The 17,348-nt window shown below is 39.6% G+C and overlaps 1 protein-coding gene across 18 annotated transcripts in view; it reads left to right on the top strand.

Moving 5' to 3' along the window:
* FREM1 (FRAS1 related extracellular matrix 1) overlaps positions 1–17,348 on the top strand; it is a 145,451-nt gene that overhangs the window by 27,645 nt on the left and 100,458 nt on the right. For all 18 annotated transcript variants that reach the window (XR_011431765.1, XR_011431764.1, XR_011431769.1 and 15 more), the window contains exons 3-7: positions 1,553–1,647; positions 5,176–5,477; positions 6,853–7,049; positions 12,814–13,137; positions 15,574–15,682. Coding sequence is in view for 9 of the 18 variants with exons in the window: in XM_070249083.1 (XP_070105184.1) it covers positions 1,553–1,647; positions 5,176–5,477; positions 6,853–7,049; positions 12,814–13,137; positions 15,574–15,682 (1,027 nt within the window). In the remaining 9 variants the exon portion in view is untranslated. The remainder of the gene's footprint in view (positions 1–1,552; positions 1,648–5,175; positions 5,478–6,852; positions 7,050–12,813; positions 13,138–15,573; positions 15,683–17,348) is intronic.

Genomic DNA, 17,348 nt, shown 5'->3' with positions numbered 1-17,348 from the left:
TGTCATTAAAGTGAGTAATGAGTTAGGAATGTGTGACAATTTAATTATAAATTGTAATTGAAAAGCAGTTGAAGTGGAAAAAAACAAAGCTAGACAGTAATTAGGAAAGGATTTAGCTCTCCTTTGTTTTAGTTAGTAAATTTATGGACAATTACGGTTGTCGCCTTTTATAAAAGGAAAACATATTACGAAACATAAAACAGATGTTTCTTTTAACAAAGCAGATTGTCTCTTTATTACCATGAGTATTTGTCAATGATATGGGGAAGGTCTTCCCTTTATCTCCTTCCTTGTCAATTAGAAAGAGGAACCAATGATGTCTGTGGGAAAGGAAGATCATTTGTATTAGTGCTAAAGTCTTCTTAGAGAGGATTGTGTTGTCTGTAAGCGTTTGAGGCTGCAGGGAATAAACACCATGAACACAACAGGGACGATGAGTGAATACCTCAAGGGTATTTCTTAGAACTCTACCAAGTAAGATTGAGCAGAATGAGGGTCTTGGTGTGTTTGGAAGAGAAAATTCTTCTTTTAAAAACTAGCATTTCCTGGGGTCAGCCTGGTGACGTCGTAGTTAAGTACATGTACTCCACTTTGGAGGCCTGGGGTTCACAGGTTTGGATCCCAGGCACAGACCTACACACCACTCATCAAGCCATGCAGTGGCAGCATCCCACATACAAAACAGAGGAAGATTGGCATAGATGTTAGCTCAGCGACAATCTTCCTCAAGCGAAAGAGGAAGATTGGCAATAGATGTTAGCTCAGAGCCAATCTTCCTCACCAAAAAAAAAAACCAAAAACAAAACAAAAAAAACCTCAGGTTCCCAAAATATAGTAGCTAGCAATTTCCTTAGAAGTTCTGAGAGAGGTGATATGGTTAATTATAATTTTATTTGAATAGTGGAAATTGCCTTTAGATGCCTATTTGTCTCATTAACCATTTCTGCTATTACATAACTAATAAAAACAGTCTTTCACAAGTCTATGAGAAATGACTGTGAGTCACGTTCAGCTCTGATCAACCACAATAATGTCCATAATCAGTGGCTTCATTTTTGAATATAAAAACACTATTCCAAAAAGACAGAAAAAAAAGGAGAAGAAAAAATATATATAGAACTAATACAGTGTGTTTCTGTGTGGGGTAAGGCAGGCCTTGTCACGTACACACACAGGTAGACCTCTCTACCTCAATTGCTATGAATCCCTGAAGGGTGTGGGTAAATAACATTTTGAAAAGTGAAACTATATTTTAAATGCACTATAGACTGTAAAAAGATAGTTATTTAGAGAGAGAATCACTCCTTAATTTATCTGCTGATCTGCTTGGATTTTCGTGATTTAGATTTTCTCAAAACAAGACACAGCTGTATAAGCAGGATGGTGAGTGAGCATGGGGGTGGGTAGAGGTGGTGATGGTTAAAACACACACACACGTACACACACACCACTAACAGATCATAATTTCTCCAGGAAGAAATTTACTGCTGGACAAATGAAATCTTGTACCAATTTTCTCACTGATGTTTATCCATTTCTTCGTGTGAACTAGGTCTTTGACTGCCATTTCCTTCCCAATGAAGTAAAGTATGTTCACAATGGCTGCCCACTTCTCCATGAAGACACAGTAAAGCTTAGACTTTACAGGTAAGCAGCACAGGAGCATTGCTCATCTTTGCCAGATAACCCTTCTGTGTACTTCTTAGGGATTTTTCTGTGGGTGATATTATCGTGAGCAGGGTTACTAGATTGCAAACAAGAAAGTAAGAAACTGGAGACCTGAGTGGGTGAGGCAAGAATTGTAGCCAGCTTTCAATTATCTTTATTTGTGTCATCTTCCTGGTGGCTTTTCTATGGCAAATGATTAGCCCTACCCTCTTTCCCTTTAGAGTTCTTTTACAAGTATCTCTGGTGATCCAGCCCCCCACTCGTGATGGGCAATGGAATTACAAACTACAAATTCTTTTTTTTTTTATTGCAGTCATAATAGCTTATAACATAGTGAGATTTCAGTTGTACATTATTATTTGTCATACGCCATATAAGTATGCCCCTTCACCCCTTGTGCCCACCCTCCACCCCCCTTCGTCTGGTAACCACTAATTTATTCTCTTTGTCCGTAAGTTTGTTTATATTCCACATATAAGTAAAATCATATGGTGTTTGTCTTTCTCTGTCTGGCTTATTTCACTTGACAAGATGCCCTCAAACTTCATCCATGTGGTTGCAAATAGGACGATTTTGTCTTTTTTATGACTGAGTAGTATTCCATTGTATATATATACCACATCTTCTTTATCCAATCATCCGTCAGTGGGCACTTGGGTTGCTTCCACATCTTGGCTATTGTGAATAATGCTACAATGAACGTAGGGGTGCATAAGTCTCCTTGTGTTGTTGATTTCCAGTTCTTTGGGTAAATACCCAGTAGTGAGATAGCTGGGTCATATGGTAATTCTATTTTTAATTTTTTGAGAAATCTCCATACTGTTTTCCATGATGGCTGTATCAGTTAACATTCCCACCAGCAGTGGATGAGGGTTCCCTTTTCTCCACAACCTCTCCAGCATTTGTTGTTATTTGTCTTGGTGATTGTAGCTATTCTAATGGATGTAAGATGGTATCTAAGTGTAGTTTTTATTTGCATTTCCCTGATGATTAGTGACTTTGAGCATTTTTTCATGTGCCTATTGGCCATCTGTGTCTCTTCTTTGGAAAAATGTCTGTTCATGACTTCTGCCCACTTTTTGATTGAGTTGTTTGTTTTTTGTAACAAACTACAAATTCTTAATGAGAATTAGGAGGAAAATATATTCCAAAATTCAATGAAATTCTTCTTTTTGATTATCTGCTGCTTAGTTATAAGAAGTGCGGTATCTTCGATTTTTAAACATATTAAATAATAAAAATGTTTTAAAAATCAATTATAAAGTTAAACAGAGTGGCCATATGACCTAGCAGTTCCACACCTAGGCGTATATACAAGAGAAATAAAAACTTATGTTTACACATAAACTTGTACACAAATGTTTATTGCAGCATTATTCAAAATAGCCAAAAAGTGGAACCAATCAAACTGATGAATGTATAAACAAAAGGTGGTATATTCATTAAGTGGAATATTTTTTGGCCGTAAAAAGGAATGAAGTAATGATACATGCTACAACATGGATGAACATAGAAACCATTATGCTAAGTGAAAGAAGCCAGACACAAAAGGTCATGTATTGTATATGAGATGTATAGAAAAGGCAAATCCACAAAAACAGAAAGTATGTAGTGGTTGCTGGGGGCTGAGGGAGGGTTGAATGTGGAGTGACTGTTCGTGGTTAAGGATTTCTTTTTTGGGGTGATGAAAATGTTCTGGAATTAGAGAGTCATGATGGTTTCACAACCCTGTGAATATATTAAAAACCACTGAGTTGTATACCTTAAAAAGGTGAACTTTATGGTATGTGAATTATATCTCAATAAAAATTTAATTTAAAAATTAAGCTCACGCTTTTGGTGTTGCTCACTGAGAAGAGGTGGAGTAGATCTGTAGATAATTTTTTACTTGGTTTTTATTGGTTTTATGAATATTTGGCTAAAATACTTCAGTGTAAATTTCCCATAAGCACTAGACTAATACAAAAGAGTTTTGTAGAGGACATTGGAAGCGTGAATCATTCTACAAACACTTATGATCACCTACTATAGGTCAGGCCCTGTGCTGGGCACAGGAAACACAAGGATGAGGATCCACAGACTCTTGGTGCTCATACTCTGGTGCAAAATACGGGTAGCTAATTGTGATGCTGAATGACAAGTGCCAAAAGAGAGGCATGAACAAAAGGCTGGGCTCACAAAATGTGATCACACCCAAGGATTCCTTAGGAAGCTATACAATCAGCATACAGAGCTATTTGATCTTTCTAAGATGTTAGAGCTAAAAAACAACTTCAGAGAGCTAGCCTGGTGATAAGTTAGGACGAAACTGAAGAATTCTGGCTGCTCCCATTTCTTCCTTGAGTTTCTAAGAGCCGGAGAGGGTGGAGGAGCACTCAGAAAGGGCAGAGTTAGGGGAGCTGTCATACTTCTTGGTCTCGAGAACGTTTAAAATAGAATATAGCCATGCATCACATAACAACGTTTTGGTCAATGACAAACTGTGTATACAACGGTGGTTCCGTAAGATTAGTACCATATGGCCTAGGAGTGTAGTAGACCATACCATCTAGGTTTGTGTAAGTGCACTCTATGGTCTTCAAACAACAATGAAATCGCCTAATGATGCATTTCTCACAACATGTCCCTGTTCTTAAGTGACGCATGACTGTAATCAGAGAAGTTGGAGGCAGAAGATCAGGGAGCATGTTTATTCCCCTCTTACCTCCTCTGCAGCCCCTTTGGCAAGCTACTTGACCTCTCTATGCCTCAGTTTCCTTATCTGTAAAGTGGGATTAACAATGTCTACCATGGGTTCCTAGGAAGATTGGATGAAATACTCTTTGTAAAGAGTTTAGCACATGCCTGGATCATAAGAAAAGCTCGTCAATTAGGAGCTGCATTATTGATGCACATCCATCACTCATTAATTTTCTCCTTCAAAAAAGACTGACAACCCATCTTTATTACTCTCTGCAAACATCCTGAGGATGTGGTCACTAAGGTAAGGGAGGGGATGGAAGTAACAATCACTGAACACCCTTTATGTGCCCCGCAATGAGCTGGACACCCAAACTGGACTATAAATGACGTCTTATGTAGTAGCATTTCTGAAAAGCAAAAAAGGCCTTGATGCTTCGGAGACTCCTCACCCCGTTCACTCCTGAATTAAAAGTCAATCCAAGAATTATACAAGCTTGATTCTCTTAAATTACACATATGCTAGAATTGACACTCTGAGCTCACAGCAGTCATTAAATATCAGTAGCGATGATGGATTTGAGAGATGGTGTTGAAAGAAAGATCATTGGAGAGGGAAGTGGCAGAAAAAGGAGTTGACACCAAGATAAAGAGAAGAAGGGAGAAGAACAGAGAGGTTGAGTGTAGAATATGAAACAAAATCCAAATTCTACCCAATATACAAAATTTTGTGAAGGCCAATCCTTAAGCTTTAAGCCATGCAAGTACACAGGTATCAGAAGGACCTGAGCACCAATAAATACTGCTTTTTCTCTGTTCTCTCCACAGATTTACTGAGACAGACACCTTCATGGAAACCTTTATCCTGCGGGTCTATCTCCTGGAACCAGACTGTAACATCATCCGTATGAGTAACAATGTGCTGGAGGTGTCTGAATTCTATGGCCTGTCCAGAGCCATTGACAAGAACCTGCTCAGATTTGATTATGATAGGACAGCCAGCCTGGAATGTACAGTTAGGCTGGACCCTTTGGGAACTCTGCTGCCAGCCCATGGCCAGATGGTTCTGGTGGAGCCCCAGCCAGGAGAACCTCGTGGAGATCAGCCACACAGTTTTTTCCCTGAGTCTCGTATGATACGTTTTAATACTTATCTGAATGTTACTAAACTGACAAAAATAGCTGTAAATGGTCATCTTCCACGATGACAAAGAGTTTTACTTAATATAATTTGTAGCTGGTTGAAAAATGTAGGTTAGTGGTTAAGAGTATGGACTTTGTAATCAGAAAGACATGGGTTTGAAAACTGCCTATTTCCTGTGTGACTTTAGACAAGTTCCTGAACCTAAGTAAAGGTTTCCTAACCCTTTACTTAGCCTTTGTGCAAAGGGCAAGGATAGTGATTACTCCATAGGGATGTGTAAATGGGAGTAAATGACATGCACATGCATGGAGTGCTTCACACAGTGTCTGGCTCATAGCAAGTGCTCAGTCATTGTCAGCTGTTATTATTAATAGTAGCAATGGCAGTGGTAGTAAAATTAGTTGGTGGATTTATTAAGTATTATTGGATTATAGACAGGTTTGAGGTGGAACTGATGAGAAGTAGCCATGGTTTAAATCAGGAAGTGTTGATGGATAACATTCCTTCTGTTATTCGTTTAATCAGTGTATTTTGGGCACCTCCTGTATGCATAATAGTGTTCTAGGCACTATGGGAAGACCGAGATATATAGGGGATATAATATGTTGAATTTGGACAGCAATTTATAGCTAAAGACATGCTTTCACATAAGTCATCTTATTTAGTCTTCCCAACCATCTGGTGAAGAAGTAGAATACCCACTTTTGTCCATGAGGGAAATGTACAAAAGACTACTCAAAAAATAGGTGGACTATGAGTATCATATACCCTGCAAAAGTGAAAAATGCGGTTGGGCAGAGCCGTGAAGACTATTGGAGAGATGATTATGGTTTTCAATGAGAGAAAGCAAGTTGGTTGAGGTGGTCAAAGAATGTTTAAGGGAAGGTTTAGTAAAAAGACTAAATGGACCTGGAAAGATGCGCAGAATTCAAGCGTGTGACAAGCACAATGGGAAGAGAATTTCAATAAGTAGAATAGTCTAGTAAGCATTGCATGATGGAAACATGGAAGCAGATGCTGTAAAGGAAGACTGGAGCTAGACTACAGAAGGCCTACAGTGAGCCATGAGCCTATTTGTCAGAGATGTTCAAGCACCAGAAAATACATTTTATTGTTTTTTCTCTCAGTAACTTTTGGTGGGCAAGGGCCCGATGAGACAACTGGTCAACTGTTCTTTTCAGTAAAGGAAATGACAGGCTTTCAGAATAATGACAACCCACTCACATGATTGGAGGGTACACATGAGTATTCTTGGGGCAACAAGAGGTTTGAATAAGTATCCAGGGGAGGGAGGATTGGTTTTTAAATTTTACAATCATTAATGTTGAAGTAACTGTCTCAATTCAATGCTGTACATTCTAGAATTGGGAACAGAACTGAAGTGTCCAGGTGGAAGCTGTACCCTGGGACTGAAGAAAATAGGAAGTCTCAAAGTGAGCTGTGAGGAGTTCCTGTTGATGGGGCTTCGATATCAACATATGGATCCCCCTTCTCCCAACATTGATTATATTGCCATCCAACTGGACCTCACAGATAGCAGGAGCAGGATCGTATACAAGGTAGGGTTTGGGATTATGTGTCTGTGTCCCCAGCTGATCCACAGCAAGAGAACCTGTTCCATGGGGGTGCTCATGTTGGCTCCCACACCAGGAGATTTTCTGTGCAATTGTGGGTGGAACAGCCCAGTGACTCATTAGACTGTAGGCTTGTTTGTTCTGCCAGTAAATGCTTAAAACAGTAGCTTGTATATGTAATATCAGTATATAATTTCCCTTCTCTGGCTCTCTTTTAGCTCTACCATCACCAAGGCAACTTAGGAAGGACTGGGGCCAGTTACTTGCTAACCTTCTTCCCCCTTTCCCTTCAATATTCTTGATCTTGTCTTTTGATCTTCTGTGACACCTTCTTTTTGATGCTTCATTTTCCCCTCTTTATTGCAACCTTCTATCACCTGTTAGAGGACTCAGAGGGTCCACACACCCACTCTGTAAGGCAACTTTTATGATTATAGCAGATTAAATCATTTCTCTCTTCCAGACTTTGAAATGGAGGACTGGGTCCTCAAAGAGACAGGCCTCCAAAGACCTGCTCCATCTTCCGATCTCTTTTATTTATTTTAAGATTTTTAATTTTTTTTAATCTTTTCCTTTTTCTCCCCAAAGTCCCCCAGTACATAGTTGTATATTTTTCATTGTGGGTCCTTCTAGTTGTGGCATGTGGGACGCCACCTCAGCGTGGCTTGATGAGCAGTGCCATGTCCGCGTCCAGGATTCGAACCAACGAAACACTGGGCCGCCTGCAGCGGAGCACTCAAACTTAACCACTCCACCATGGGTCCAGCCCTCCGGTCTCTTTTTAGATTCTCCTGCCCTTTCTGCCTCTTGATCTCTTCACACTGAAATGATGGCAGAAAGTGGAATCAATTTATATGAAATCTTTAACATGTCACTCGACTGATTCCTTTACTCTATAATTTATTTGGGTAGCTGGGGTAAATGTGTACCTGCTGAAACAGCTCATATTTTGTGCTGATAAAAGATGTTCCAAGATCACATTTGTGGAAGACATCCATCATTCACAATCTGACTTCTCGCTAGGAGTTTTCCTACGAGCCCCAAATATTGAACAATATTACCCCCAAGGAATTGATAAGACAAAGAACGATAAGGAAATGATAAAGCAGGATCGTAGAATTTTAGAATTGAGATTTAAAAATACTTTGAAGTACTCTGATTAAATTGATCAGGTAAGTCACTTGGGGAGCTTTTAAAGGAGAGATTGGTGTCTACCATTAATAGTTTAGACCAGGAACGGTGGGTCCAGATTGCCTGGTTTCCAGTGTCTATTTGCTGGCTATGTGTCTTTGGACTTTATGTCTCATTCGTTTAATCTTAAAATGGGGATAACGGAACCTTCTTAGAGTAAGTGAGAGAGTTAAATGAGATAGTACTTACAAAGTACTTCGTACAAATTTTGGTGCATAGTAAGCACTATGCATGTTGTACCACCCAGTAAAAAAAAAGCTACCAGTAAAAAACTGATCCTCAGCCTGATTTGTAAGTAATGGCTTTAGCCAAAGGCCCTTATATTGGTGGCCAGAGAAACTGCATACCTTGTCCATACATACTAAATGTCTGTTATGCTGGAGACAAGACTAACCTCTAGGTCTCCTAACTACTAGTGGATAACTTCTGTTTCTTTTGACACAAAATACCTTTCACTTTTAATGATTTCTTGTCTCCATAAAAATGTATTAGACTCATTTTTCTTCCTGACTGATTTGTCTTCTTTTTCCTCTCTATATTGTTAGGTTTTATTTGTTTATATCCTTAGATCAGTTTAATTGGGAGTTTATCCCTTTAAATGACTTTTTTGTTTTATTAATTAACCTATTCTGTAGTCAATTTGACACGTTATAAAACAGATCCTTTTATGAATATAGAAGTAATATGCTCATGACAGAGAATATTTTAAAGAAACACAGAAAGCAAAATAAGAAGAAAACAAAACTAGCTGTATTTCTACCATTTTTACACACACACACTGTGGGAGACACACACCCCAGAGTTGGTTTTGTCTTCTGGAATTAATTTTATGCTATATTTGAAGCTTTGACTCTTGTTCTTTTGTTATTTTTATGCTTTTGCACGGCGTCCTCATCATGTGGCTAAATGACTGCTCACCCCTAATTTCTTCTAGATGATAAAAGCTTTTCTTTTTTACAGTTGCCTTTTTAATCCACCTGAAATAAATTTTATTGTATTGTGAAACACAGGGGCAGTTATTTCCAAGCTGCCAAAATTTTCGACACTATTTGTTGTGTAATTTACCTATTCCCCATTGATTTTCAATGATTCTTCCATCATCTAGAAAGATGTTATGTATACTGTTTCAAGGCCAGCTCCTTTGTTCCTTAGATTCGCCTGCTTGTGCCTGTGCCAGTACCATAGTGCTCTAAATATAGAAGGTCCATAATACACTTTAATAGTTTACAGGCAAGTTCTTTCTCATCACTCCTCTTCAAAATTTTCTTATCCGTTCTCACCTATTCTTAGTTCCAGATAAATAATTAAATCATTTATGTTAGTTAAAAAAAAAGCCCCTAAGTATTTTTATCAGGATTGGATTAAAACTATAAATTATTTCAGGAATAATTGAATATTAGAACATTTTCCATATTGAGTCTTCTCGTCCAGAAATGAGGCATCTCGTTTCCTCTAGGCAAGCGGTCTTTGACGTGTTTCTGCAAAGTTTGCAGTTTTCTTCACGTAAGTTGATCACACTTATTAAGTCCACTCTATCTAGGCAGTTCGTTTTTCTGAAATTATTGTGAATAGGCTCTTTTCCCTCCATTGTATCTTCTCATTGGTTACTGACGATAAATAGGAAAGCTATTTTTTGGTATAATTTTCTTTTGTCTAGCTTTTTTCTTGAATTCAATTATTCTAAAAATTTTTCCATTCTTTGGGCTTTTAAAGACCCTAATTATATATTTCACTAATGATGATAATTTTGTTCTTTCTTTTTCAGTAATTATTCCTTTTATTTTTGCTCTATTCCCCACTGCTTTGGCCAGAATAATATGAAATATAATGATGCTTATAAGAATCCTCGTCTTGTATATTTTATCAATATCAGCTGTCCACACACTGTCCTTTCTAATGCTTCTCGCCTTGAATTCATCTTTGAAATTACAGTCACTTCTGCTTTTTCCCTTAGGTGAAAACTTTGGATCGTCATATTACTTTTAATCTTTGTATATGATTTGATTTTAAACGCCTCTCCTATAAGGCACATATAACTGGATATTTAATTTCAGAATATTCGTGTTGAACAAGGGAGTATAAGCTATATTTTTGTAATAACAGATATGTGTGGTTTTTTCTGTCATCTTGTTTTATGTTTGCTTGCTAATTAAAAAAATTTGTCTTGCAATATAGGTTATGTTTTCTTTGCCTTTTTCTCTACTTATTTGAAGGTTCTTTATCTCCCTGTGTTTTACTAGAGTTTAGTTACAAATTTAACAAAATTATTTATGTTTTTAATTTCTGAGTCAAAAATGAATTGGGGTCCCTTGGCTCCTCCCTATATATGATGAAGGTTGATCCTGTTTATCGTTTCTCCTGGCAATTGCCCACCTCCCAGGCTTTGTTGACGCAATCTGCAATTTCAGTTCTAGTGTAGGATTGTTATACCTTATTATTTCTTATATTATCTAGCTTTTATTTCAAGTAAGCTGTTTTGACATTTGTATCCATTTTGTTAACATGTTTAAAATAACATATTTATTTAGGTTTAACTCCAGGCTTAGTGGGCCTCATTGTTCAACATCTTGAGTTTTCAAATTATGAATCTTCAAATAATTTTGTCTCCTGTCATGTGAAGAAGAGATACATACTCTAAACCCTGGGATGTCTCAGCATATCGTTCATTTGTCTTCATAAACCATGCCGTGGTGGGGGGTGGGGGATGATTGTCTTCTTGCCTGTTTCTCTTGCACTTCTCTCTTCTTCTGAGCTTTGCTGTCTAGCTTCGGAGCTTCCAGTCTTGGGGGTGAGTGGTTTGGGGGAGTCTTGGAGAGAGAGGTCTTATTTGATCAGGTGCTGATACAATATGACTTCATGTTCTCTGAGTCTGGCAGATGTTTCAAGCTGCTTCTTTGTCTCTGGGGTAATTTCATGGTTCCTCTGGAGATCCTGCATTGTGGAGGCCTCTTACTCATAGCTCTGCCATCTTGGGAGGTTGCATTTCTAGCTGGAGTGGTCACTTGTAATTCCTCCCACAGCTCCTAGAATATGATTTCCACCTCCACCTTCTTGCTACTGGGATTCTTTGGCTTCTCACAAATGTACCCTAAAGGTCAGGGTCCAGCATGACCCCAGACCAACCCTCTGTCCTACTTAGCCCATATCTGGGAGCACTCATATATTCCTTCCTGCCACAGATGAAGACAATAGGCTGATCCCAGCACAACTATCATTATTCTTCTGCCTCTGGCCGCTTAGCTTCCTTGGGTATGAGCCCAGCATCATCCTTTTGTGTGCTCCACCTGTAAAACACACATTTTAAGGCTGGTCTCTGGGAAACTTCTCTCCTGATACCTGAGACAAGGGATGTAGTATTGCCCTGCCATTCCTTTTCATAGGAGTGTGTGGTGTTGGGGGTCAAGAAGGTGACTCAGCACAGGCCAGCACTCTTCTCTCCAGATAAATCTCTTACCTCTCTCAAGCCTCTTATATTCTTACAGTGGGCAAGAGTATGCTAGAGACTAGAACTGGTTCCAGACCATTTACTTTGTAAATTCTGCCTGTAGTATTTGTGTCACATTCACTTTGAAATCTGATATGTCTTTTATTGGAAATTCAGTTGAGATTGAGCCAGGAAGAATTCTATTTTTAGCATGCTGTTATGTACAGATTATAACTCCTAGTCCAATATCCAGTGTTCAGCAGTATTGAACTAATGTAAACTTTGATGATTAAGCTGGTTCTCTTGACAATGGAATATGTTAAATGCTATGATAACCAGCATCTCCTGCAATGAGGGTCTTCCTGCCCGTAGCACTTGTTGAGACCTCAGGCCCCCTGAGGCAATTTCACGGTTTCTCTTGGAGCTCCTCATCACTGGAGCCTCTTCTTTGTAGCCCTTTCATTTGAGGAGGGTGCATTTCTAGCCTGAGTGGTCACTTGCAATTTCAATTACCTGCTCCTCACTCAGAGACCCAGGATCTTAACTAACTAGACAATTCAGCAGCCATCCTTCTGTTGCATGAGTTCCAAGTTATAAAGCCATTCTCATTCATCCTGCCCTTGTCCCCTTTAAAACCACAGGACAGGAAGTGGACAGGGGAGCCACAGGAGGTTAGTGGTGTGTGCCACACCCTGCCAAGTGCTTTACTTTGGCTGTCTCATTCAATCCTCACTTAATACATGGGGATCTAGTATTTCCATTTTATAGAAGAAGGAAAATAAGATTTAGGAGTTAAATAACTTGTCTAAAGTCACACAAATCATACGTGCTGGAGATAGAATCAAAAGCCCAGTTCCTTCTGAAGCCGAAATAGATGCCCCTTCTCAACACTGAGTCACCAGGGAGCTTTAAAGATACCAGAGTTCTAGCCCCATCTTCAGAACAATTAAATTAGAACCTCTGGAAATGGAGCTTGGGCATCAGCATGTGTTAAAAACTCTCCAGATGATTCAAATGTGCAGCCAGGTTTCAGATCACTGCTGGCTACAGCCTTTAGGCTGTGACTTTGTGTTAAGTATCATACTATTAACCCTGTGTGTTATAGCTTCATTCCTCTTGTTTTCTCCTTCAAAGTCAGAGAGTGCGTGGTTGCCCGTCTACATTAGACCTGGCATTCCTAATCAGATTCCAAGGGCTGCATTCATGGCCATGTTTATTCTGGAAGTGGATCAGTTCATCCTGACCTCTTTGACTACATCGGTTCTGGACTGTGAAGAGGATGAGACCCCTAAGCCCTTGCTGGTGTTCAATATTACAAAAGCCCCACCCCAGGGCTATGTGACTCACCTGTGGGATCACACCAGACCGGTCTCTTCATTTACCTGGAAAGATCTAAGCGACCTGCAGATTGCCTATCAGCCACCAAACAGCAGCCATTCTGAGAGGAGACATTATGAGGTAAGAAGAAAGAGAGACAAAGCTCGTAGCCTATTGGGTATTCACAGAGGTATTTAAGAGGCTACTCCCCTTAGCCTTCAGGCTAGTTGGTACATTCATGGCCTCCGAAGAGAATCAGTCACTGTAAATCAGGATGCAAACTCCAATGCCCAAAGGAGCCAGGCAGGTGATGGAAATGGGCAAACCCACCTGGAGACTGTGAGGAACTGAAGAAAAGAGCTAGCACCTTAGACAGCAGCTATAACTCAGCTCCAGCTGATTGCTGCCACGTGGAATACAGACACGCCCAATGTAGCTATGGCTCTCATTTGTCAAGAGGAGTGAGAAATCTATAATTTTTTTGTAAAAATATTTCAAGTTTTAAATATAGAAAACATACTAAAATTTTTAGAGGCTGGCCTGGTGGTATAGTGGTTAAGGTCAGTGTGCTCCACTTCGGCAGCCTAGGTTTGTGGGTTCAGATCCAGGGTGCGGACCTAGACCACTCGTCAAACCATGCTGTGGTGGTGACCCACATACAAGATAGAGGAAGATGGGCACGAATGTCACAATTCTTTCCTTAATAAATTCTTTTATTCTTTTTTGTTTGGGAGACTATTTTACTGGGGATCCTTAATTTTAGTTAATATCATTGATTCAGGACAGGAGAGTCCATAAACTCATTGGGTGACTAATTTCACTATCAAACACTTTCCATCAGGAAAGTCCTTTTTCTATCTAATTGAAACCCCTTCCTGCCTTTCTCCCTGTTTTGTATTCAATAGGAGTGGACAATAGCTGGTTACAGACTTGCACATAATAACCCATCACAAACTTACAGACCTACCAGTAAGTTGATTCAAACAGGATGGAAAATTTAAATGAGCAGATTGATACAGACTTGAGTTCAGGTTTAGTAAGGAAAATGAGTGTCCCTGGGGTTACCAAATTGTCCTACATCTAATTTAGGGCATTTTAGCATTTAGCCTCAAGGGCAGACAAAGACTTCAGACGATAAAAAAAATGCTTTACCCTTTGCTTTGCTTTTCCTCACATCCTAATAGTAAGTGGCAGCTGTTTTTTTCTTCCCTGCCCTCACCTCTCATTCCTTCCATATTATGAAGTAATTTCTCGTTACGTGTCCGGTTTTACCTCAAGCTCAAAAAAAAAAAAGGACCACAGATTTGCTGCTTCTTTTGTGTATTTTCTGGCATTGTATAGTGTAATCTTAATGTATATCCTGTCCAAATATGTGATTTTTCTTTGGTTAGAAGGTAACTCTCAATTTTCTCAGTGGAGGTTATGTGCTTTTCAGATCATGTAGGCCAGCAGCCCCAGGCCTCTACAAAACTTTGTCCGTTCAACAGCCTAGGGTGGGACTACTGAGAGCAGAGCAATGGCCAGTGCTCCTAAAGCTGGCTGACCCTTCCCTGGGCGGTAACGCCAAGGCAGTCCGTTCTTTCAGGCATGAAAATTCAAACTCATTTTATTAGGTATGACATTTATTTGAGAAGAAAGTTCCTTGGTGAGAGCATAACATATAATTTCCTATGGCTAAACATAATATTAACATTATACCCCCAAAAAGACTTCCCCCACCTCAGTAGAGTTTCATTTTTGGTCTGTTACTTTGGCCCCCTTGAATCTGTTTCTTTTGTTGTGTACTATGCTGATATGTTGCTGTGTGATCATTTCTCTTACCCTCTCAAATGGACCACACATTCTTCAAAAGTAGGCAGTGTGCCTTCCATTTCTGTATCACACCTCGTCCTTCTCTGTCAACACCTGGTGCAATGCATACATAGCACATAATAAGGTTCAAAACTTATCATACAGCCCCAATTATTAGTTATGAATTTCATGGGAGCAAACAAAATATGGGCATTTAACTATATGTCTAGTGGGATAGATGCTTCTAGAGCAGGGTCTCTTAATAGCAGCACCATTGGCATTTTGGACTGGATAATCCTTTGTTGTGGGGGCTGTCCTGTGCATGGTTGGATGTTGGTAGCATCCCTGGCCTCTATCCACTAGATGCCAGTAGCACCCCTCTGCACACGTGTGAGACCAAAATGTCTCCAGACATTCCCAAAGGTCCTCTGGGGGGACAAAATCACTCCCAGTTGAGAACTACTATTCTAGACCCTATCCTTTGAGAGAGGCTCAAGTGGTCTGATGGTGGACTGACATAGGCTCCTGAGCAAATGCTTCTCCAGCCTATTTGCTTATTTCAGGATAGGAAATTCTTTTATGGAGAATAAAATTTAAAAATACTAATAAACTAAGGAACAAGATGTAGAGCCTGAAAAAGTGACATCAGGTTGTCAAAAATTAGATCAGGCAGCAACAGAAACCTGAATCCATTTCGCCTTCATCTGTGGTGCATATCCCAGAAACAGTGGTATTTTAGACTATAAATTGTCAACGTGTGGTTCATATGCAACTGTTTGTTTGCAGGTGGAGTTGGAGGTGTATGACTTCTTCTTTGAAAGGAGTGCACCTATTGCAGTCCACATCTCCATCAGAACAGCAGACACAAACGCCCCGCGAGTGTCCTGGAACACAGGTGAAACTCAGTATGGGACGTCAAGCAAAGCAGCCCTGAGGGCAAGACAAGAGAGTATATGGGTCAGGAAAGAAAGGTTGTCTCATTCCCATTTCACACATGAGGCAACTGATACCCAGGCATGTTAAGGGGATCAGATAGTTGGTTTTTTGTTTTGTTTTGTTTTTCCTGCTGACAGGGTGAGAAATTTAAATCCAGGATTCCTGTGTCCTGAAGCCAAGTTCTTTCCTCTGCGGGAGTTAAGCCCAAAGGATGCCTTTCAACTAGTGAGGAAAAAGGGGACTTTTTGTGATATTGAGCTGTACTTGGACTGAGAGAAAAGGTCTCCAACTCAAATTATCAGAGGGGTCAGTTGAAGAAAGGTGGAGACTGTAATCCATTGTCTTATTTTTAAATCAGGTTGCATGGAAACCACAGTACATAAACAAGAGCTTAAATGGCTTTATTTGTTTTAAAAGAAGGCTTACTCTGCCTCTCATTTCTGAGTGGACTTATAATGCAATGTATATATTCAGATCAGATGTAAATGTGGAAAGCAAATGAAGATTTTTTTCTTTCCCCACTAATCCCATCAATAGCGTTCAAAACATACTTATAAGCAGTGGTGGTAAGTTCTGTTAAGGGGAAAATATCTGTGTCAGATTTAAATCCTCAAGTGGCAGCTTAAATGAGTTGCCTCATGTGTGTGTGTGTGTGTTTGCACGTGGGTACATTCATGCACATGTATGTGTTTGTGTGTATGTGAGTTTCAATAGCGGTGGAGAACATTGGTTAAGCAGCCCTGATTTATTATTCTGGTGCTATGTCCCCCTCGACCACTGTTTGAAGGATAATGAGAGAAAAGAAGGAATTGGTAACATAAGTTTGGTAATAATCACTTATTAGGTAGGTTATTGCTTAAGCATAGAGACTTAGTAGTCTGTGTGTATAGATGCGATCTGTGAAACCCAGGCTTGTGAAGAGGGTTCCAAATCTGGTTTTGGCTACTTTGGACATCAGAATCCTTTTTTTTAATTCTCCCCAAAGCCCCCCAGTACATAGTTGTATATTCTGATTGTAGATCCTTCTAGTTCTGCTATGTGGGATGTTGCCTCAGCAAGGCCTGATGAATAGTGTTAGGTCCAAGCTCAGGATCCAAACTGGCAAAACCCCGGGCAGCTAAAGTGGAGTATGTGAATTTAACCACTTGGCTGTGGGGCAGGCCCCCAGAATCCTTTTAAAGTGAATTTTTCCTTATTATGAACTTAATATAAGTTCATGGTTGAAAACTTGCAAAGCACAATAAATAAAATAAATAGTAATGAATAAATGAATGAAATAGCAATGAATGAATAAAATCATTCATTACTCCACCATGAAGACATAACCACTGTTAAAAATTTGCTATATAAATTTATAGTCTTCTTGCTTGCTCTTCTGTATCCCATGATGCCTTGTCCTGTGCTGTGCTGTGCACTCTTGGCTTCAAAACCCTTACTACCAGTCCCAGAGATTCTTTTTTTTTGCTGGGAATGAGTCGCCCTGGGCTAACATCTGTTGCTAGTCTTCCTCTTTTTTTTTTTCTCCCCAAAGATGTAATATATGGTTGTACATACTAGTTGTAAGTCCTTCTAGTTCTTCTGTGTGAGCCACCACCACAGCATGGCTACTGATTGACAGGTGGTGT

The sequence above is a fragment of the Equus caballus genome, chromosome 23 (assembly GCF_041296265.1).
Source record: "Equus caballus isolate H_3958 breed thoroughbred chromosome 23, TB-T2T, whole genome shotgun sequence".
Taxonomy (NCBI): domain Eukaryota; kingdom Metazoa; phylum Chordata; class Mammalia; order Perissodactyla; family Equidae; genus Equus; species Equus caballus.
This window is presented reverse-complemented; position numbering and strand designations above follow the sequence as displayed.